Consider the following 25,100-nt stretch of genomic DNA (forward strand, 5'->3'; position numbering starts at 1 on the left):
AACCTAGGAAATTGATGGTAGAGCAGCTAAAGTCTTACTCATTTTATGTGCTTAAGGAAACTTGTATTTGTACTAAGAGGAGTTGATGTGACATGGAAATACTGTCATCAAATTTCTGAGAAGTCTCCCAGCAGAGAAGAGAATAACATGAACTTAGACTAGGAGAACATTTTATACCTGAAAGAAAAATTTAACCAGAAGGATTGCACAGAAGCATATACTGTATACAACAGTGTGCTCTATGAATGCTCATTGTATATGTGAGCTTTGAGTGTTCTTACCATTTCCTCACGTCAAAGTAAAAAAAAGTTGGTGGAAGATATGTATGGATATAATTCTTTTTCAGTGCAGTGGTAATTTTACAAATAGATTTTAACTTTCATGTTTATAGGTTTATGTGCATGGATGAGTTGGGAAAAAAACCCTTGAAAGATCTAGTAAATGTCTGTGTGTGTGTGTCTACACACACACACACACACACACACACACACACACACACTTTATATATAAATTTTAAAAACTCAAGTATTAGTCACAAGAAGCACACTCTTTATGTGTGGACAAATAACATCATGATTTAAAATTCTGGAGTGCCCCTGCATTGCTGAAGAACTGCCACATGGGGAAACTGCTTTATTTTTTGTTAATTTGTTTACTACACAGGTTTCCATTAAAAAAAGCATTTTTTCAGTGACTACTGTAGGCCAAGTGGATTACTAGGAGCTCTGAATGTAAATATGGTCTTGTCTCAATTTTCTTACTATTCATAAGTTCTTTTGTTAATTGAACTAACCAAACTTTCAGTTGGACTCCAAGAAGCTTGAATGGCTTTTTAAAACCCCATTCAGGTAATAAATAATACATTTTATTTTGAAACAATAAAGCATAAAGCAGCTCATGTAACAATGGTCCTGGTATATAAATACATACTCTGTAGCATATAAAATTATGTCATGAAGAATTTTTAGATGGTCGAGTTCTTCACCCTGTTTGAAAAAAGCTGACTTTATAAACAAGAGATTTTTATATAGAAATTAAATACATGATAATTTATATGTCATAACTGTTGAGTATTTTGTTAAAATATCTTTGATTCTGGTTACCTTCTACAGTATAACTTCACTTATACCTTGCAATTAAAATGTATTTATATAGCCAAGAAGGTTTAATAAGACCAAATTTTCAAGGCTATAAATTTTTTAAATAATTTTGAATCCTCTCAGTACCAAACTAAATCAAATAGTTAGGCTTTCTAGTTTGCTACTCAATGAAAATATAAATTTGAAATTTCTGCTGCTCAGAATAGGGCATGAGGTGATGTACAATAGGCCCTGTGGAGATGGAAGAAGGGAGCCAATACTATAGCATTGACTTCACGATTATTCAGAGAAAGGAAACAGCTGTACCCATAGATGTTAATGATAATCAGGAGGAAGCCCAATGAGAAATTCCATTTCCCCAGGTGGAACCCATTCTCCTTGGATTTTTCTTATTATTCACTTGTGAGTGAGGAAGTGATTGAGCCGCTGCACTTGCAGAATTGACTTTCTTGCAACAATAATACTGTGTACTCTGCTTGATGTCTTTTCACACTTCACTTTTGAAAGGGAATTTAGGGCAAGGGTTTTTTCTTTTTTCCCTACCTCAAGATTTCATTTCAGTAGCACACAAGATGAAGAGCATCCTTTGTGTCCTAGTGTTTTGAACACCAAATAAAAGGACAAGATGCCCTGATGAAGGGGAAAAATCTGTTTGAATGAATGATAAAGTAGATCATTGTACTGAATGTGTATCAAGAGGCTTCTGTCTTTAGCTCTTCAAAGGTCTTCGCCTGCATAAAGCATTCTTATCTTTGTGGCAACTGATACGTTACCCTCTTTTGCAGTGCTTTTTTTGTACGATTATTTGCGGGAGGATCTTAATTCATGACTCACTCTATCTGTTCTCTTTCCACAGCAGCTAATGACAAGAAATCTCAGTGGGTGGGGAAGGGATGCCAGGGATGAACTAGGGAGTATAGACAGCATCTTATTCCATATGCTTCTCTCGTGCTTGTCGTTTTGATTCTTGGCAGATAACTTTCTATGCCGCATGACGCGATCACATACAGAGTGTAACCTTCCATTTATCTTCTAAGACATTCTTGAGAGAGAATTTTTCCTCTGTCAAATGTCAGTTCTTGGATTATAAGTTTACTAATACCTCAGAATAGTGTTTCAGAAGTGAGACAATAGAAAAATAGATAAATATCATGAACAGCTTATTGATAAAAGACTTATAAAAGCCCAAAACAGAGATAAAAATGTTTGACACCTTAGTAATAAGGCAAATGCAAATAAAAACTATGAAAAATTAGCACGGATTAACAATTGTATATTTAGTGCTGAGTACAGAGGGAAGTGGGATCTTCTATACATTGCTGAAAAAAACCTGGAAGTTGGCATGCCTTCTTTGGAGGGCAGTTTGACATTGTGTAAGATCTAAGAAGTGCTCCTATCTTTTTATCAAATTGTTCTACTTCTAAAAGTTTATTTGAAGGAAGTAAGTAGAGATAAGCAATAGAATGTCCATTGAAACATTTTTTATAAGAGTAAAAAAGGGGATGAACTGAATCTATTTGGTGGTAGCTTACACAAACTGTAGTCATTCATAGATACCAAGCAAAAATAATATTCATAATATTTTTGAGACTATCTCAGCATTTACATTAGTAAATAACAAAAAAATACTATATTCAGAATCTGAAAGTAAGATAAATAGTAATTGGGTTGTAAGTAATATCATTTTCTTCAATTCTCTATTAACACACTTTAGACCGTAAACAGGTATGGCATGTAATCTGAAACATGAACAATTTTATTTATATTAAGATAATTTGAACCAAGTTGCATAGAGATTTATTGATATTTATATTTAGAGATTTATCAGTATATTATACATCAGTATATTTTATACATCAATGTATTATAAGGGCTGTTTTACATTAGGACCAAAAATCTATGACTTTTTCTCAATTTAAAAAAATTTTAAGTTATGAGCCCTAAAATTGATGCTCCTATATGATTTTTTTCTAGGATATTTTAAGTAGAAACTATTTCCTTAAATTAGTGATACTCTTGCATGGAGGATTTATTATTTGTAATTTACTTTAGCCCACTGATTTAGAAATTGTTAAGTTAGCTTAACTTTTTCCTCAGAGCTTTGTTTATTTTGCTTTACTTATGTACATTCCGGTGAGCTGGAAGATGGACAAAGATAAAAGGATGGGGGAGGGAATATTTGAAAAATGCACATTTTTTTGCTTGCTGTAATTGTGTCAATATTATTATGTTATTGGATGATTATAGGATTTGGAGGCCAGTGACTATTCTTCATCTATTTCTCTGAGAAAGAATCTACTCAGCAAGAAAAGGGTTTGCTATCTGCTGTGCTAGCATGCAAATGTGTGTGATTTGTTTTTTATTTTTATTTTCTGTATTTGTGTTTGCTGTGTGGCACTGTCTTCTTTTGATGCATGACTCTGGAGAGTAGTTTTATACAATTCTTTGTTCTGTTGAACACTGGTCAAGCACTGACCTACCTACAGTATTGGTCTGATGTTGCACGAAAGTGAAAAGGATTGTGTGTGGATTTTTAAACATTAACATTTTCTGTTTTATACATATTGCATCAGAAAAAGAATCTATGCCTGCCTTCCAGTGTTTGATAAATCATCCCTTGGTGTTGTTGTTGTCTGTATTGAGGACTATAAGAGTATTTCTGTAGAAAAAAAGTTATATTACTTTTATTAATATTAATGTAGAATAACAACTTCAGGATACCAAATTAGCTCTGGGTCATTTATATTCACATTATTTCTTCCCCAGGAACAATTTATTTTAGACTTTGGATTTTTTGACACCTGTTCTTATAAAGTACTTTATTAGCATCTTTTTTTTTTTTTTGCAGTACGTGGGCCTCTCACCGTTGTGGCCTCTCCCGCCGCGGAGTACGGGCTCCGGACGTGCAGGCCTAGCGGCTATGGCCCACGCCTTGAGAGAATAAAATGTCTCCCAGTATCAAGGATTTGATGGAGTCAGGGTTGAATTAGGAAAGGGGACAGCCTTTTAGCTTTCCCAGAATCAAATTTTCACTGTGCAATATTAAATAGCAATAGTTATATGCTCAATACGGGTAGCCTAGCTGTGCACATGTGCTATCATAGCTACTTTCCCAACAACCACCATTTTATAATGAAAACGCTAGGTTAGGACCAAGAGAATTAAATAACTTGCCCAATATTAACAACTTCTCAGTGACCCAGCTAGGATTTGAATTCAGCTTCATTAACCTTCAAAGATCATGTCCCTGTGTTACAGAAAGTTATGCTTCGTATGAGTTAATTTTAGAAGTTCATATGATGATTTCAAGTAAAAAGAAAAGTAAAATATAAATAAAAACCAAATTAGAAGAGACTCTTGACTCCTATTGCTGCTCTGAGTGATAGTGACTTAATCCATTAATTTCACATAAGGTCTGGGTGCTAGAGACAGAAAGGGCACTCCTTGCTCTGGGACATTTTTTGACAGTGGCAAAGGCAATTAACTACATTTTATTCTATACATCTTCCATCACTGATAAGATTATGAATGAATTCTCTTTGTTTATGTGAATTATATGGCTGCTATAATGCAAACAGTGATTCTGAGAAATTTGGATACACACACACTCAGCATTCATGAGTTTGTGAGGTTTATTCTTGTTTGCCTTTTCTTCTCTTTAGCCTCTCTCAGATCAGTTGTAAGGCACCTAAATTTCTTTGCTATTCCTAATTGCTCCCTACCTTTAAACTCAAGGATTTCTGCGTGTGACTTTCTGGGAGTGACATGATGTAGACAGCCATCCCTTTACTTTCTTGGGAGGCATCTTTTGTACCTTATAGATCCTGGTAGGTGATAAATGCCCATAATACCCATTAAGGGCTAATCCAATTCACAAATTATTTTTTCCTCCATTCATCATCATCTTCATCATCATAATCATCATCATCATCATCACCGTTATCTTAAACATTTCTAGAACATGTTCCATATATCAAATCACATTTTAATATTTTAACCAAAATAGATATAGAATTATAATTGACGTTTATTGTAATAATCATAACATTGATTAATATAATGATTCTCAAACTTTAATGTGCATATTCATCACCTGGAAACCTTGCTTAAATGTAAATTTTGCTCAATACGTCTGGGGTGGGACCCAATAATTTGCATTTTTATCAAGCTCCCAGCTGATACCAATGCTACTGGTCTGTGGACCATCACTTAAGTAGCAAAGGAGTAAAACCAGCTCTTCTGACATCTAGTTTAATGTCTTCTACTATGTCACTCTTTCTGAGTATGAGAATCTGTTCTCTGCTCTGGGGAGGTGGGAAGCTATTAACTTTATGATATTTTCACAATTTAATATTCAGTCAAAAATAAAAGTTTTGCAAATTTCTTCTTAAATATAAATCTAAAACATAGTTTCCTTTAAAACCAAAATGAATATTATTGCCTCTAATGTATATAAACCAAAGAGATAATGAAATTTTCTTATCTTCATTTTTTGTCCATCTGTTGAAACTTAATATATATAGGAAAACTATACATTCATGGTCTAATGCATTTTATCCTTGCAGATTCTGTGACATTAAAACTCTACCCCTTGCCTTAGCAGAAGGTCTCATTTTCTATTCCTGGAGCTAGCAGCATTCCATTTGACATTTGATGCCCATGAGATTTTAACAGAATCTAGGTTATAAGATTGCCACATATTTTGAACAGGGATCTGTGTTGCTTTCCCCAGAGGTGTTCTGCCTTATACTTTTCTTTGAAACAGTTTTGCGTATTTAAAAAGAAGCCTCCAATGATAAGACCTTTTGCATAATAATCACCAGTGACTAGACAGCTTTTTGTTTTAAAGAGAATTTGTTCAGAGGAAAGAAAGCCATAGTGATCCCCTCTTCTAACCATAACTCAAAACAAAAGACCATATCAATATTGTAATGATAGAGTGAAAAAATGTTTCCTACCATAAACCTCAATATAAGTATAAATTTCCTTATATTTTTGAAAAGACAAATCAGTAAAATGTCTTTAAAATGAGTAGTACATACAACTCAGCATAAAGGCTTTAGTTCAAATGCAATATACTAAAAATTGTCTTTCTAATCATCCTGACAAAAACATGCATTCATATATACAATATATAATCAACTTAGGTAACTTATTGAAAATGGGTTCATCTAAATTATTTTATTCCCAGAGATGCAGAAAAATTGACAGTAAGATGTTTAGTGTTTGATAAAATGACATGTTCTAATGTAATTGTTACTTAAGTTTTATGCTTAGCACAAACCCATAATAATGATAGGCTCTCTCCTTTATATCTGTCTATATATGCCGGCCAAATTGACCTACTTAACCTTAAATTTGATTAAATTTAGAATTAACTATTTCTGATATAATATAAATGACAAAATATTCAAAATACACTCATTATAATAACTGCTTTAAATTATACACATCTATCCATAGTAGTTTTTTTAATTCTGAAGTTTCTTCCACTGCTTAGTATGGTGGCTTACACATGACAGGTGCACAGACAAAAAAAATGCTTATAGGAAAAAAAATGAGTGTATTAATATTAACTAAGCTAAATGAAGATAATCTTTAAGCAAATAATTTACAACAAAAATAATAATAAAGAAAGAAAACTAACCTTGGGAATTCTTTTCTATGTGCCAAACATTGGCTAGGAATAACACGAATAATATTGTGTTAAATCCGCACAAAAATATTGCAAGATACACACCATTATTTTCCCTCAGAAAACTGAGATTTTATAATCTCCCAAAATAACAAACTAGTAAATTTTAGAGCTCACACTCAGACCCAGATCTTTGTGGCTCGAATCCCATGGTCACTATTCTCTTTCCATCTGTTAACTTTAGTTTAGAACTTTCTTGAGTGCAAAAACCAAACACAGTCACCTCTTTGGTATAATGTAGATACTACTTAAAGACTCTTGAATTTAATTTTATAGAATAAGGTAAGAGTGTTTGCTTTTACAATTAGATAAACTTTGACATAATTTAAATTCTTGCCTTTTCTAAATATGCTAGGTAAGATTTTAGCCTTTATTCAGTTTGTTTATTGTCACAACCATTATCATCACGGCATAATTGTCATCATCCTTGATAATTTGAGACATAGTGTTTACTGAGTAATTACTCTGTTCTGTTCTTGTCAGTGTGCTGTTATGCCTCTCTGCAGATTTAACTCATTCATTGCTTACAAGTCATCAAACATGATATTTTTGGCCATTATGGATCAGGCATGATATGCCCAATATTCAAATTGCCATTAACAAGTGAGACAATATTATAGGTGTGTTTTGAAGCAACAAAGCAATTGCTTTATTAAAGATAACACTTCCAAGAAAATGGGGAAGTAAAACATCTTTCTATTATCATTTTCCTAAGGAATGATGCTGAGTGAGATGTTTATTTGTCTTAAATTTTATAAGCTGGTTCTGTTAAGGATATAAAAAGGAGAATCATGCAGTTACTTTTCAGTTTGCCAAATTGATTTTCTAATGAGTCCATCGTAGATTTGATATTTTAATGTTGGCCTGCAAAGGCTGTTTTAAATTGATAGCTGAATACACAATAACAATGCATCCTACATATCACATTGTCCTTTGTACATTACCAACATTACTGTTTTTCTTCAGAATGAATTTTATTTTCCATTGAATGTATCTATTGGTATTTACTTCCAATTCTTACATACTCTCAAAATAAGTACAATACGCTGATTAAAGAATCATGATAGTTGAGTCAGGTGTTGCTTTTTAGAGTTGGTGTTGACTGCATATTGGCACAGTTTGGTCAGTTCACTAATAATTTTCATATTTTAACACTGTTTCCATCACAAAATGCATGAGATTGTATCCAAGCCTCCTTGAGCTTTAGCTACTTGCTTCACACAGCTTTCACTGAAGATGAGGGTATTAGCAGGGCCTTAAACATATTCTTCACCTCAGCTTTCATGTATTCCTTTTTCCTGTTTGTTATTTTGTACCATGGACAGGATAAAAAAAGTCCAAATCAGAAGAAACTGATTATCTAGACAAGAAGATTGATTTTCATTTGTTTGCTTTTTTTGTGTGATTTTTGTTATTGTTCTCTGTTTGAAATTGATGCCTATGTGATATTATAGTCCATACATTTCATTGCACTGAAGTCGATTTAATATATCGAAAGTTGTATCATTTAGCCAGAGTCAGCTAATGGTGCACTTGAAATTGGAGGTAGTAAATACCTTTGCTTTAAGGCCCTTTAGTTAAAAGTAATTTTAGACTTCCCCAACCTGGATTTTATGACAATTCACTAAGCGTTAGCTGAAACTCAAATTTATATTACCAAGAATGGAAAGATTCTGTAATTCAGATTTCCCATAGTCAATTCTATTTTAATGAACATTGCTGATGATATTAGAACTTATTTTAAAAGCTTTAAAGATGACATTTTATAGCAAGATAATAAATTTTTGTTTGTTTAAAGCCAAGTGAAATCATATACTTTTATAATTTAAGTAAATGTATTTTTCTATTCACCACACACTCCCAACAAATTCCATTCTGGTGTCAGTGGCAAATATTGCCATTGCCATAACCTGTGGAGAGAAGGAATTAGATATTTAAGTGGGGGAATAGAATAAAGCTGGGAAATTAAATTACTATAAAATTATATGTTTAAGAATTGAAGCAATATTGCTGTTTTTCTTAATGTTTCTCAATAAGCTAGTATTTTCTTTTATCAGGATATTGTGTCTATGTAAAGACCATTCTCAATGCAATCTTTTCCCCCCAATATCTGTTGTTAGGTGCTGTATATAATAACATTTTAAAAATTCTCTAATCTTAGTTTAAAAAGAAAAAAGTATAAGCAGTACATACTCCTCTGGTAGGCTCAACAAATGCAAGTATGATTTGTCAACATTACTGAATGTGTCCAGAGCAATTGATAAAGCAGCTTTATTAAGTAATCATATTATATTAGAAAAGAAATATCAATGCAAAGAACCATTTTCTAATTTGCTCATTTTATGGGCAAAACTGGCTGATGGTATATATTTGTACATATTTACAAAATTCAGTCAGTTGAAAGTGTTTCTTTCTAAAGTATCATTTAATCAAATTTCATTAGGAGAAGACATCAAGTTTCAGAGGGCTCACTTGACATTATTGTTTGGAGGATAACAAAGGACCGTGATGTGTAATTTTTAATCCTTATTCATTGCATTATTTCTGCTAAAACCACTGGTGAAGATAGAGTTAGGATTTTTAAAAGACCAGACTTTGCTTCATAGTCTTATGTTTGCTGTCTGTTTTTAAGTATCCATCAACTATTTATAGCATAATTATAGCTACATGTGTTTCCAATATTGACTTACAAATATTAACTAATTAAAGAAAATATTCTCAGGGTGGGATTCCTGAGACTCATGGCTTTTGGGGAGGAAGTTGGGCAAAGAGTTTTGAAAACTGCTTTAGGACTTCAGTAAAGCTATTAACTGTACTGTGGGATTGGATGGTTATTATGAATGTCAGAATGAAGACTAGCTCATTTACTGGGACCATGAGCGGTGAGGGAGTCCATCCTGCTCCCCATTGAGCTGCTTTACTGTCCTTTCTATTGTAAAGGTGTCCACCTTTGTCTTGTCTTTCAGTCCTCCACAAGCAACCCAGAGAAGTGTGTCTCTGTTTGCTGGAGCTTGGCCGGATTGCAGCCAGGTAGGTCATACTACTGCCGCTACTTATGACTCGACCGTCTCAGCATCCAAGCAGCTGAGAAGCTTGCTGCCTTTTCATCGCTGATGTTTAACCTAGGTGTTGAGAGGCAACTCCTTCAAATATGATCAGTATGAACGTCTTGAGAGCAATTGTTCAAACTAAAAAACTGGACCACCAATATTGTTAGCATCGTGGCCTTATTGTCAAAGTCACTATGCTTAAGCATTTTCTAAATATCCTTTAATTGAATACATTTTCCTTGCAACTCTTTCTTGGGAGGCTGGGGAGGATCTTGTACATGAAATTGTATGTGACAATTATGCTTTCCTTAGTGGAAAGTCTATTCCCATTATTCTCTCTCTTTCTCAGCTCCTTCACCCCTCTCTTCCTGTTTACTCTTTAATAATTTTCAGCCTCTTCTTTTGTTCCTTTTTTCTCATTTTCCCCATTTAACTTCTCATCCCTCAGCTCTTTTGGTTTCTACTCCTGAGTGGATGGATAGTTTTAAAATTATTCTCCATAATTTGATTGGAAAAAGATAGAATATTATCCTTCATATGTAGAGATATCTTTGGAATCTTCTTCTTCTAGAAAAGAAAAACAAGAAGTAATTGTAGAAATCATAACTGTAGCTAAATAAGCAGGGGAAGGGACTTTATTAGCTCAGCTGACTTGATTTGGTTTCATGTCTTCTCCTTATTACATTGAAAATCCTCAAACAAGGCTTCTGACAGTTTTATAAAGCCCAAAGAATTATAAATGAAGATATAAATGTTTGAATAGATCTTGAAGCAAAATAAAACTTCAGAATTAATTAGAATTCATTTCTCATCCAGATCTGATTATACTTCTAGCATTGAGATCAGATGAACCAATAAGACAAAGTAAGAGTTTGCTCTGGGTGTTAATTCTCAAAGGGAGAGCTATAAAGAAAAGAAAAGACAAGGTGAGCACATCAGCAAATTACAGCAATGGGTAGAAAACTTGCTGCCAATGAATAGCCCTCTTTTTGAGCCAGTGGAAAATTCACTGTAATCAGAAGAAGTAACCCCAAGTTCTTTAAAGCATCATAGTCAACATAATCTTAACAAATTGTTCATCAGGTATGGATTTTACTTTATCATAATAATTGGATGAGAGAGATTGTTTTAATTTTAAAACATTTGAATTAAATAAGAATGAGGCTCCACTCAATAAGGAGTGAAAAAAATCAATTTGAGACATTTAGGGATGTCCCTACTTTCTCCCACACCTTTCCCAGCTATATTGTGTGACAGCCTCTGGAGAGGGTCTCCTTGTCTTCTGACCACTCAGGTCTCTACTACTCAGGCATAGTCCATAGTATCTGACTGTTTCTTAGGACCCCATTCCCCTTCAAGGCTGTCACTTTCTTGGGTTCTGAGAGGGAGCAAGACAAAGGTACCTGTTGCTTTTAGGACTCCGGTAAGCCACTCCTCTACCATGCTTAAGCCTTCTGGCCTGCAGGACAAACAGCTATGAATGAGTCAAAGGACTCAGCCTTGAGTCCTTGGGCTCAGCAGATATCCCCTAAGAAAGGTGATATTAAAAATACAGGAGGGAGGAACACACACAAAGTAAAATCTCAGTAAATGAGCTGCTGCCCCTGAAATGCTAGAGTAAAAGAAAGATTGTCTAGAGTTCCTGGGTAATAGGAGATTAGGCAGAAAACTTTTTGTTTACTTGGTTATTTTAATTATATCATTAGAATATTCTGAAATGCCAGATTCTATTTTGGTGCTTTGATAACCTAAATATGTGGATCAAACAGGCATCATGATTCTGAAAGTTGTGATAGAGGTAAAAAAGAGTGGCGCTATCTACAGAATTAGCTGGGAGTTGTCATTTTCCTCTTGCTTAGTGTACTTTACCTATTTTCTGGATTTATTATTTTTTTTGTAATTATACTCTTTATTATCTGAACACTGTTAGGAATCTTGCTGAACTAAACATTTTAGCTATGACCAAGTCATCAAAGAAGAAGGCGTGCTATCCAATGACAAAATTCCCTTAGGAATCACCTTTCCTCCAGCTCTGAGTCTTGTCAAGAATTGCCCCTTGCAAATTAATATCTTGGTTAATGAAAGGGAATCATAATGGTCTGGTCAATTTGAAGGTGAAGCATTATATGAAGTGCTTTGTGTGTGTTTTTCCCCAAATATTTTAAAATTGAGATTCTGGGTTGCTCCATTTCTTTTTTTTTCTTTTTCTTTTTCTTTTTCTTTTTTTTTTTTGCGGTACGTGGGCCTCTCACTGTTGTGGCCTCTCCCGTTGCGGAGCACAGGCTCCGGACGCACAGGCTCAGCGGCCATGGCTCACGGGCCCAGCCGCTCCACGGCATGTGGGGTCCTCCTGGACCGGGGCACGAACCATGCCCCTGCATCGGCAGGTGGACTCTCAACCACTGCGCCACCAGGGAAGCCCCAATTTTTTTTTTTAAGCCACTTTATTGAGATACGGTTGACATACAAAAAGATGTACATATTTAATGCAAACCACTTGATGAGTTTGGATATAAGTCTACATTTATGAAACCATCACCACAATCTATGCCATAAATATATCTATCACCTCCAAAAGTTTCCTCTGCCTTCTTTATTATTATTATCATCATCATCATTATTATTATTATTAATAAGAATGGGTGGCTACATTTCTGACCTCACTTTATGACCATGTGATAAAAGCAGAGATTATTCACATTACAAAAGAAAATTACTAATTTCACAAAGCAGTGATCTAAGGATTAAGACAACACATTACAATATTCAATTTGTAAATTTTGCCTTTTATCTTCTTCACCTACTTAAGTGATGTGAAATATTGCACTCTTACCATGAAAAAGAAAAAAATATGCTAACAGATTATTCAGGGCCTCACTTTTGTGTGCAGCATAAGGTTAAACAGCTGAATGCCAAATGGATAGATTGAACATTTAAGTATAAATGTCTATTTAAGTTTCTCTCTGTACACATTTGAAGATTTTATCAAAATTTTAATGGAAGTTCAATTGTGCTTTAAAAACAGTAACCCAATAAACCCAAACATCACTACCTTAGCCCTGTGTTGAAGCATAATCGTTGAAGGAAAAAAGGGAAATTCATCATTCCATCTTATTTTACTATGAATTTTTTCTTTAGATATATTAAACCTTTATCTAGATCATTGTGTGTGTGCTTCCTCCTCCCTGTACTCCTCTATGGAGTTGAATTAAGACAGAGTTACTGAATTATTGAATTAAGACAGCATTAGACAAAACCAGAAGTGGTTATTTGGAGAGTTCTCAAGAATCACATTAATTTGTACACACAACAGATGAGGTTTGACCATAACAAAATCCCAGTACAACCTTGTGAGTTTTGTGTTTTTTCCACTGATAGATGACGTTTCTTTACACTTGATTCTAAACATTTATTTCTCAAATTTACATAGATGTCATCTTAAAAGCATCAACATCACTTTAGAAATGATTCACTAAATATTTCTAATTCCCTGCTGTATTCTCTTGCCTGGGAACACTCCGTGAAGCTCCTTTGAGAGCTGTGGGGTGGGAGAATGAGACCACTTATTTTTGTTCTCATGGGTGAAACTTCCTTTTATTTTCAACTAAACAGAGCTGTCATCACTGGAGAGTGAAATCCCTCTGTTAATTTTTCAGAAACCATGTCAGTTTCTGTGTGTAAAATATGCATGTTTGCCTTCTGCGAAATAAAACATTCAGCAAAAACAGGTCAATAAAACCTCAAAGATCTTTTTAATGAGGGTGCTTTGATATTCATTGTTTAAAAAAGGTTACTATGAATTCAACCTTTTTTAAGACTGCAGAATTAAGATTAGCTTTATGATAAAACTAAAAAAAACTTTTGATATTTTGGTTTGGGGCTATGATGAATAGTCAACATCAGAGGGAAGCTTTTTATATTTTTATTTTTGAGTGTTTTCTTCATTTTCAACAAAATTTATGACCATTCAAAAGAAATATACTTTGTGAATATTTTTGTTAGTCTCCTATTTTAACCCATGCCTTAATGAAATGTTACTTAAAAGAAAATATTCTTATACAAGGCTTATTAGTTAACTCATCCTATTTAAAGAGCTTGACTCTGACTGCTAAGGATAAAATTTGTTTTCATATAAGTGAAATTTCCATCCAAATTTAAATCTGTCTTTAAATAACTTTAAAACAGAACAAAAAATGGGGCAAAAACCATCTTGCAAGAGTCTATAAACTATCTGTTGTATGCCTTAAGAAGGGGGAGTTTCTAAACTTTATCCCTCCAACTCTAGTAAAATAGGCTCCAGATGTCTTTTCTTTGAAAATTATAGTCTAGTAAATAGTTTGAGTAAATTTTCTAGTTCAGGGCTTAGTTTAGGGGCTCAATTATTTCATCTAGACCAATCTCAAAAGCTATATCCTGTGCCAGAAAAATGAAAAGTCCATTTCTAAGATCTCATCATAAAGTTATTAACCATAAGATGACCCTAGCACTATGCATTTTTGAAATGATACCAAAAAATTATAATATGATATTGCCCTTTCAGTATTCCCCCTACTTTCACATCACTGGGGTATACAGATGCAAAGATTTAGTTTTAGTGGATTCAACCTTCTTGCTATCTTTAGTTGACCCTTATTCAGTTTGAAAGCAACAGTTGCCCCTTCTCCCGCAAAGCTTTGAAATCTTGTAGTTGGACAAGAATAGAAAACGCTATAAATTTTTGAAAACCTTATAAACAAAATCAAAATGTAGAGTGGTATAGAGTTAATCATGGAAACCAGAATGAAGCAGCCTTTTGGAGAGCAGAAAAAAGACCTACTGGTGACTAAGCTGGCTTCAGGTGCAGGCCCCCAACCCAAGGGGAATTTCGTGATTTACAGACTGTTGACACCTCCAGACAGACAGGAAGCCAATGAATCATATTGAAGTGTGTATTTCAGGACTGGCTGACTGTACCTTAAGCAGCTTGAAGTATTCAAAAGCCAATATAAGCAGAAATTTGGGGCTTAGTGTTGATTTTCTATGTTCAGTGGCATAGCTAATTTTCAGCATTCCCAGATAAAGAAAAATCTCCAGGGCAAAGTTTTCCATGTATGACTTTGTTACCAACTTCATTCGAATTTTGTTTTGTATTCAACATGGAGTGGAGCTTGTTGTTACTTATTATTTCACTTTGTTAAAAAAAAAAAGAAAAAGAAAAAATTGTGCAACCCAACCAGCCTGCTCCTGAAAGGTGGCATGAATCCAGCTACAATCACAAATGAAATCATATTTTTCAACTGACCCAATTTATACTTTCAAATATGATGTTTTCATTTATGATTGACTTTTAATTGGCTGTGAATTCTAGCGTGTTAAATTCCTCTAGCTTCACTGCCCAGTTTATGTTATTACCTTGAGAAAATTAAATGTAGCAAAATGTTATACCTTGTTGGAACTAAGAATTCACATAAGTCTAGAGGGATTAAAAAGGGTTGCCTGTTGAAGTTCATCCAGCGAGTTAGCAGCAAAAATGAATTTATAACTTGTTCTGCTATGCTCCAGCACCAACATATTCCTGCCATCCTACAATTCTAGGAAAATTAATTTAAAGAAAGCCTATGGTGGGTTTTTTTGTAAAGGATACCAACAATAGTAATAATATAACAATAGTAATAACACTACATCTTAATTTTGAGGCTGTTACATAATTTCATTGGGTGGTATGTTTTAAAAAGTTAAAACTTTGGCAAAAGGACCTCAATGCTGCAGTGTCCTGGTTGTGCAAGCTTTGATACATCAGTTATCAACAGCCGTCTCAGAGATGGTGCCATGTGTCAGACACTGTACTGGGAGTGTAATGGCTACTGTTTTAATTCCTTCTAACTGTATTAAAACACAGGAATTAGAACTTCCATTTTACAGTGAACTAAAACTGAGGCTCAGAAATACTGTACGTCAAGATGCCCAAAAGTTCCAGACACATGGAAGACGTTCAGTAACAGTTGCTCTTTTAACTTTCTTCTTCCTCCCTCCTTCCCTCCCTCCCAATGTCTCTCTCCTGCTACATCAGACCTCTAGGACAGGCCACTTTCATCTGTGTTTTCCTGAGAGAAAACAGACTTTTAGAGATTAAGTGATTTGCTATATTTAAAGAGTAGGTTAATGGCATAGTTAGCTCAAGTCTGCCTCAGGGAAGAATGATACCCACATCTTCAGGTGTATATTACTGGTACTTGTCAACAGTAATGAGATGCTGGGTTGAGTTAAGTGTAATAAATGAGTGCTAGAAAGTTAAAAATGTATTTTAGTTTTGAATACGGTTTAAAGTTTTCGAGAAGAACATTCTTGGGGGGTAAAACACTTATTTACGTTTAATGTCGATATGTTTTATTAAAGTGATATGCATTTAAAGGTCCAAAACAATGAAATCTAATTCATCTTTGGAGCCTGAACTCATTGTTATATGAGAATATGGAAATTTTTTGCATTCAAAAAAAGTAGCTATTGGGGGCTTCCCTGGTGGCGCAGTGGTTGAGAGTCCACCTGCCGATGCAGGGGATGCGGGTTCGTGCCCCGGTCTGGGAAGATCCCACATGCCGTGGAGCGGCTGGGCCCGTGAGCCATGGCCGCTGGGCCTGCTCGTCCGGAGCCTGTGCTCCACAATGGGAGAGGCCACAACAGTGAGAGGCCCACATACCGCAAAAAAAAAAAAAAAAAAAAAAAAAAAAAAAAAAAAAAAAAAGTAGCTATTAAGTATCTATTGTGTACCAGGATCTACACTGGCTGCTAGGTATGCTGTGAATCAGACAGTCTCTACTGTTATAGAATCTGCGGTCTATTGCATGTTTCTACAAATGTCCTGTTAACTGGCTAATCTGTATAAAAGGTTTGAAATGTGATAAATAGTGCCTAAAGTCTTTTAGCTAATGATTTATGTAACTAAAAATTACTCTGTTCACTAGAGGCAGTTAGCAAAACAGCAATTATTATTTGAGTTGTGCCAGCTTAAACTGTTTTGTACTGAATTCTGATATAAGTTTTCCAGCTCTCAAAGGCCACCTGACGTGTGTGATGATGTCAGTTAAAATAACAAGCCATTAGAACAGGATGACGATAACCTAAGCTTTTATATTTAATGATGTTTTAATATACTATTCACTCACTCTGAGGTATTAGACATATTGCCAGCATATTTATTCTCTCTATATAGGTTATTTACTTTGTAGGTAATCCACAGCCTATTTTTAAAAAATTTCCAAGTGACTTTTTCTTCTTCTTTCTAACATGTGATCACCTGATTAACATGTCAGAGAAAACCTGAAGTAAGAAAACCTAGATTTGCATCTTTATTCTGTTCCTAGCTCATTCTATATTTCCTCTGGATCCATTTTATTTATTCTGTAAAAATGAAAGGGTATAACTACATGAACCCAAAGATCCTTCCCAATTCTCAAATTCTGGAATTATCTTTGGCTTTCTTCACCTAGGTACAATTGATATGCATCTAGGAAACCAAACCAAATTTAAACTTAGCCTGAGGAAAATATGGGAGATTAGAATGCTGTTAACAACTACATCTCTGTCTTTGAACTGCTGTGGCATTTATAATTTACAACACATAATTTTTAACATATTGTTATTCTAAATTATTTTTGTTTCTTTATTCATTATCTTTCTCAGTAATACTGTACATGCCTTCATTATGTTGGTCTTAAAAACATAACCAATGTACTGTATTACCCATTCTACCTTGTTCTGGGTCCATAAAGATATACAAGTAAGAGTGAATTTCTTCACTATTAATTCATTTAAGGACATTTATTTGGAGAAATTGCTGTCTTCAACTTGACTCTGACTCTCTGATTTTATTTCCATTTTTAACAAGCTTATATTCAAAATAGGAGTTCAATTATAGCACTAATATCATTAAAGCTAGTAAATCTGAAAGCTGAAGACTAAATTAATATGGCAACTCATGTTATTGACTCATTAATATATTATATGGAGTATTTTAATTTATTTTTAGTATGTTATCATCTATTCATTTATATGTTCATATATAGATATAAACATATATGTGTATGTATATGTAACTATAAATATATATATATGTATGTATGGGGGTGTGTGTGTTTTTCCCTGCTTAAAAGGGTGCCAATTTAAGAACATACTATTTCAATGCCAGAGAAAAGTTAATGTTGTTTTGAAAAGTTAGCAATTTGGTCCTATGGTATAATTGGATGCAACATACGGCTAAGTGTATCATTATTACAGCTTACGCATGTGTATTGATCTGGTGTCTTTTAAAAAGGTATGGTGTGGAGCCTCCTGGTTTGATAAAGTTGGAAAAAGAAATTGAACAAGAAGAAACACTCTCTGCCCCTTCTCCTTCACCTTCTCCTTCATCAAAGTCTTCTGGAAAAAAGAGTACGGGAAACTTACTGGATGATGCAGTAAGTAAAATTGGTCAAGTTTCTTATCAACACTTGGTCTTTTTTGAACTTCAAAACTCATTCTGTACAATCTTCTATCAGTCTAACCTTTACCTATTCCAATGTTATTGAAATTTATTTTAAAATCCTATGAGGGGGGCTTCCCAGGTGGCGCAGTAATTGAGAGTCCGCCTGCTGATGCAGGGGACACGGGTTTGTGCTCCGGTCCGGGAAGATCCCACATGCCGTGGAGCGGCTGGGCCCGTGAGCCATGGCCGCTGAGCCTGCACGTCCGGAGCCTGTGCTCCGCAGCGGGAGAGGCCACAACAGTGAGAGGCCGGCGTACCGCACAAAAAAAAAAAAAAAAAAAAAAAAAAAAAAAATCCTATGAGGAAGTTTATAGTCCTGCAATTCATTCTGAGATTCAAAACTGAGCCACTTATTTAAAATAAAGTGTCACTGAATTCTGCTGAGTAGTATCTAAAATTTTAGGATAATAAGTCAACCTCCTGAAAATTGTCTTTGAAAACACTTAAGCCTTGATACTATTGGTTCCTGTTTCCTTATTCACTGATAAGAAGCCTGAGGCATGAGACTTGAGGATTTTTAAAGAAGGAAAAGCAAAATACCATGGAGAAGATAACTGCCCTTTACCGACAGCCTGCTATGGGCCGGGTTCTGCCAGTATTCTTCAGGTGCTCTTGTTATCTTTAGGGCAGGTTTCTTATTGAGGAACCTGAGACTTGAAGTTGAAATACCTGCTGAGAGGAAGAGAGGAGCTTAGATTCCAACCTAATTTTGTCTAACTCTCTGAGGTCACCATCCCTCAGAGTTCTTGAGTCACCATCTTTGGCAGATTAGGAAATATTTTCATTATACCCTCCTAAGTACAGAAAACAGATTCTGGGTGTAACAGTAAAAACAGGATGAAATAAAATTCTCTGGCTACTTCTGTTGTCTCTTAAGTAGTGTGTCATGTGTGTGCATTTACTTCCCAGCACATATGTTTTGAGCGTAAATGTCAAAAAACCTATGGGTTTTATAAAAAATGGAAACCTCGGAGATGTCAGACTGAAGTATGTCTCACACACACAAGGAGAGTTCTTAGAGACTAGCACCAACCATAATGCCAATTATAAGAAATAGGCAGGATTGAAAAGGACAGCTAGCCTGTAGCTGAGAGTTCCCTTCCCAAGGGTCTGAGCTGAAAAGAGCAGGGGAAATGGCCGACTGGTGCTGTAGGATGCAGAAAGAAAGATTCCCCCATCTTTTCTTTCTTCCATGTGACACTATAACCTATATTGCAGATTTAAATGAGCAGAAATATAACAATTTGTCTGACCGATTGAGAATTCCTATTTCTGCTAAGGGTAGCCCACATAAACTTAGCCCATCAAGGTATCTTATCCAATACCAGTTTACTTTAGTTTTCCTTTGTTCAATCCACTCAGAAATGAAAGGATAGCAGGGCATTTTAATAATACACCTAAAAGGACTTTAAAATCACAGGAATGTTTTTAAGGATCAACCACATGTCTTGAATCCTGCTGTTTCATTTTTATTTTGTAAGGTAATTGAATAACATTGTACTAATAGTAGATAATGGCACATTATTTATATATTGATGAGAACAATTTTTTCTTCTCTCTCAATTATACTTTTTTGATTAGACTTACTTTAGAGTAAGATCTGCCTTTTAGTCTTTCTCTCATAAAAGTGTTTTTCTGGGGTTACTATGCTTGATCTTAGGCCTTTTTCTCTCAGCTCTTACCTCCATTCACTTCCTTTAATGCATTAGAGTCAGAGGTCTGACCCTTAACCTCCTAATGAATGAATTACTGAATCAAATGAATTTTTTAGTCCTCAAATTATGAGACCACTTTCTGGTGTTTGACACTGTTGACCACTCTGTTCTTGAAATTCTTCTCCATGAACTTTATTACTACCAGTATAATCAACCTAAACGCAACTCAGAATTGATTAAAATTGTATAGGGGCTCCATAATATCCAGGGTAAAGCCCAGACTCAGGTATGTGTCACATAAGCCCTCCATGTTCTGGCCCATTTTGTCTTTTTGCCCTATGGATTCATTCTTGCATTCTGATGTATCTATTGTAAACCTATACTCTAATCCCAAACTCCCAAGGATTTTTTATACCCTGTGTTTTTCCTCACTTGGCTTCCTCACACTGCTCATCTTTGAAATCTACTTTTAGACACCTTTTCATCTTCTAAAATTCAGGTTGTGTGGCCTTCTGTAGAAAACTTTTCTTGGCATCTCTCATCCCAGGTAAAATTGACAAATTTGTCCTTGGTACCTCAAGTACTTTTATATATTTAATGAAGTGTTTACCTTATTGGGCATAAATACCTATTCTTCTCTAGGTATGGTCCTTGCTCTCAAAGACAAGGACCATATTTTATTCAGCTAGATCTAGTACCATGCTTATTGGATAAATTATTAATGTGGGTAATCAAAGTTTAAAAAAGACTCTCCCTTTTTCTATTTATCTGGAATGGCCATGTGCTCTGGAAATATGTGCACTTCTCAGCTCTGCTGTAGCTTTGCAGAGCGAGGAGATGTTGCCCCTTGAAACCATTTCCATGAGCCTGGGAAAAGTAGTTAGAATGGTTCCCTTTCTTCACCAGCTTGTCTCACATGTGGCCATCCCTCATCCTTGAGAACCGGAGAGGAAGGGCAGGAGGGAGAAGGTGGTGAAACAACTGTGAAAGGGATTTTGGAAAAGTTTTACCTATACTCCAGTTCAGAAGAGGTAGATGAGATAGGGACTCTCTTCAAAATGGCACGACTGTCGCTCTGTGGTTGTTCTTCCCTACTCCAGGTTCTGTTCTCTTAGCTGGAAATGATGAAGGGGGTTTCAGAGAAGCTTTAAAGTTTGTCAGGGTTTGGGAACATAACCATCTGTATAGTGGAAGGGGTTTTCATTGAATGTAGGAAATGTTCTAAGCAGATATTTCTATACTGTTGCCAGCTAGAATACTACGTTCACAGTCTTTAAACTAGCATTTCTCATGCTAGTTTGAATGTTTAATCAAACACTCACACCACCAGATGACCCGTGGAAAAAGAATTCCATGGTTAGGTTAGTTTGAGAGATACAGCTTCCTATAGTCCCTACCTAGAGTTTGGCAATGCATTCTGGCATATCAAAGGCACTAGTGAGTTCCATAATAAGATCTTGTTTAACCTGGAATTTTCCGTGCTTATTTGGCCACAGAAGCCTCTTACAGTCTTCATTCTATGTTGGGGAAATTGCCTTGAAATATTTGTATTCTGTTTAAGTGATAGTTTTTCGTTGAGTGTTTTATTTCAGGGACAGTGGAACAGAGAGAAAAAACATATGAACCTCACTAATGGCTTAAATCAGAGCTTCATATGTCAGATATAAAAAGGAAATAGTTCCTATGGCAACTGCTTCACTGCATATGAGGCATATATAGCCATTGGGGAGTTGAAGTTCATATACTCCAACATGTTCTTTAGAATAGGGATATAAAATATTGCTTGCAAAGTTCCTGTGTTTAGTTAATACTATTGGCTATTTCTACTCTGGCAAAGTTATTATTTACATCAAAAAAAAAAAAAGAGAAAAAAAAGAAGGAGAATAAAGAAGGGGAGTAAAAAAAAAAAAAAAATGGAGAAAAGAGTAAAGAAAAAAGAAAAAGAAAGAGACGCAGACCTGCATTAAGATGTCATATTCCAGTGAACAGTTTCAACAATAACTGCCAGTTTTGAAACTTTCAATGTGTCCTCACATTTCTCTGTTTGCTACTTAGGAGAATTGTGGAAAATTGAAAAACAAAATAGGTGACCTTTTATGTGGATAATACATCCCAACTTCTTTAATCAAGCCAGACATCGTAAGAGAAACACAGTGGAGTCCATTCGGATTAATTTATTCCCCTGATGTCCTGATAGAGTGATTCGGCTGTGATAAAATGATGGGGTCAGGTTTAGTGCCCTCGTGTTGAGCCTGTTCCCACACAATGAGTTGAATACAGTTCTAAGAAGCCATTCTTACTTTCTTCCTCTTCTCCATCAACTTCCTCAGTCTGGGGATGAGAGATAGTATAATTCTGAGTAATCAGGCTCCTCTTGAAATCCCATTTCAACAGAAAGCTGGCTGGGTTCCTGGCCAAAACCAGAAAACCTGCCAGACTGACTTACCCCAAGGTAATGTAAGAAGCAAGATGTCATCAGTCACTGTTTACTTAACTCCCCACAGCCTGGCCTTGTCTCTTCCATTTCTGCTTCCAGCTCTCACACAGCCACACAAAAGCCCTTGATCTTAAAAAGCAAGTATATTTTCAAAGCTTAGGAAGGCATTAGAGAAGGACAGGCCACTTGAGAAAGTGTTTCTTTTATTTTATTTCATTTGGTACCAATAGTTTCTGTATCTTGTCTAAAAACATTTCAAGATGGAAATACTTTCCATCCGTACTTGTGATTGTCATTTCTTAGCAGAGGAACCACTTGAACACCAATTTACTGTCTGCTCAGTTACTACATCGTGGTAAAGCTGTGCCAGGCATGACTCTCCTAAAGTCTGGGCCAGATGCTTTTATGATGCTGACTGTTGGATTTTTCTTCAGGGTGGCCAAAGTCCTCCTCCCTCCCTCCCTCCCTCCCTCCTTTTCTTCTTTTCTCATGGAATTATTGTGGTGCTAAGGAAAACTGTACTGCTTCTAGCAATAGTATGCAATAAACACAATTTATATATATATATATATTTATATATATATACACACACATTTATGTATTTTTAGCATTTATTTATTTTTTTAACATCTTTATTGGAGTATAATTGCTTTACAGTGGTATGTTAGTTTCTGCTGTATAACAAAGTGAATCAGCTATACATACACATATGTCACCATATCTCCTCACATTTATATTTTTAAAACATGTCTATAAGTACATATTGAAGGAGATACACATAGAGGAACACTTACAACACTTAAGACAGCACACATTCATTGGTCCTGTGACCTCACCCCCACCCCAGAATGTGGGTCTGCATTATAGAAGGGAATCCCTAGGGGTAGGATTCTATTAATACTGGGGGAGTGGGTGGATATATCTATGGCCCAAGTATCATATGGTATGCAAAATTCAGAACTCAAAGACATGGACCTAATCACTCACATAACGATGTTAGACAGTTCCCTCACTGTTTCAATGAAAGCCATCTCTAAAATTCTTTGAATCCAGGCTAATCTGTCACACTAATTTCCTCCTGTGTCCTTTTTAGGTCCCTGTGCTTATTTATCCATTTATTATTTATTTATTTAACCAAACTTATCTTAATATAAGTTTTGCTTCAGGATTCCCCCACTATTTCTAGCTTTCCCCTCTAGTGTCTTATGCTTCCATACTTTCTGGAACCTTGCTTATTCTAGGGAAACCAAGATGCTTAAGTCCTTTACTCCAACAGGCAAGTGAGTTCCTGCGTGACTCTTCCCACAGTTTTTTCTTAGTGGAAGACTGATTGAAGTCAGACATTGAATTATTTGATGAAATGATTGAATTGCTTTGATAACAAAACTCTAGGAATCATATCTTTGTGGAAGCAAGAATTTGGGTGAGGGGTGTCCAAGCCAATCCCTTCAGAATTTAAATTTGTTCTGTCTAGCTTCTCAAATGTAGGCTGTATATTATTTAGATCTGTCTTCCATGGAAACTTTGACTCAAAACACAACATATTATTCTTTTGGGTTGTTTGGTTGGTTGGTTAGTTGAAGAGAGGACAGTTATGAGACACGGCATGGCAGGTTCCCAACCAAGGAAAACATAAATAAATAAACCTTATTCCTAAAATCATGGACTATACATTGTCTTTAATAGTCACAACTATTTATAAGCATTATGCACTTATCATTTAGTGTATGTGTTTTGTAAAGAGTACAGAGATAGATAAAATAGGGAAAATCTGATATTCAGACATGGATTCTATAAAATACATATAAATTGTAAGATACTGCTACAGAAATAGGTTTTGGCAGGTGGGAATTACTGAGGAGTGAATTGCTGGATTAGTCTGGATGAATTAGAGATGACTCCTTAAAGAAAGTCTCAGGATTCAAAATAAGGTTAAATAGTCTCATTTTTAAATAATAATAATTTTAAAATTCTCATTTATTTTGAAAATGAGTAAAATATTACAGTTATGACGAGGAAACATATAGACTACGTCTATATGTTTCCTCATCATAATAGACTATGTTAACGTGCCTTGTATTCTAGTTCTCCATATATTTATCTTGACAATCCAATGTACATGATCTTTTTAATCCTGTAAACGTGAGAACCCACCTCATCATCCCTACACTGCCAGTTGATTTGCTTGTGATTATCCTCCAGCATCATTATCACTGTCATCATCCAGCTTATGCCTTAGTGCAGCTATTGACCTTCACAAAGTGCCTTCAGGGCCTGACCTTTACATAGTTAAGTTAAGATTTAATTTGATATGTCTATGCTCACATCGTGTCCATAGTCTGATATAGAACAAATTTAAAAGCATTAATGGTTCAGGGGCCTTTGAACCCATGGAACAAATTAATCTAAAGGCAACCTGATTACGGAGAATGAACTTGCCTGCTCTTCTATTTCAGGTGAAACGGATTTCTGAAGATCCTCCTTGCAAATGCCCGAGCAAGTTCTGTGTGGAGAGGCTCTCGCAAGGACGATACCGAGTGGGAGAGAAGATCCTCTTCATTAGGGTAAAGTTTTACTTTTCACTTGACAGCTTGTCCTTTCAGAGCATGTACAGGACTTAAGTTGCAGGTTACAGGGAAAATATGACCAGTAACTCAGCAGGA

At 35.2% G+C, this 25,100-nt stretch overlaps 1 protein-coding gene across 3 annotated transcripts in view; it reads left to right on the forward strand.

The window, feature by feature from the left end:
• GAS2 (growth arrest specific 2) overlaps positions 1–25,100 on the forward strand; it is a 123,252-nt gene that overhangs the window by 43,686 nt on the left and 54,466 nt on the right. For all 3 annotated transcript variants that reach the window (XM_007457638.1, XM_007457639.1, XM_007457640.1), the window contains 3 exons: positions 9,762–9,825; positions 18,136–18,277; positions 24,894–25,001. In XM_007457638.1, coding sequence (XP_007457700.1) covers positions 9,762–9,825; positions 18,136–18,277; positions 24,894–25,001 — 314 coding nt within the window. The remainder of the gene's footprint in view (positions 1–9,761; positions 9,826–18,135; positions 18,278–24,893; positions 25,002–25,100) is intronic.

This window comes from Lipotes vexillifer, unplaced genomic scaffold (genome assembly GCF_000442215.2).
Source record: "Lipotes vexillifer unplaced genomic scaffold, Lipotes_vexillifer_v1.1 scaffold505, whole genome shotgun sequence".
Taxonomy (NCBI): Eukaryota; Metazoa; Chordata; class Mammalia; order Artiodactyla; family Lipotidae; genus Lipotes; species Lipotes vexillifer.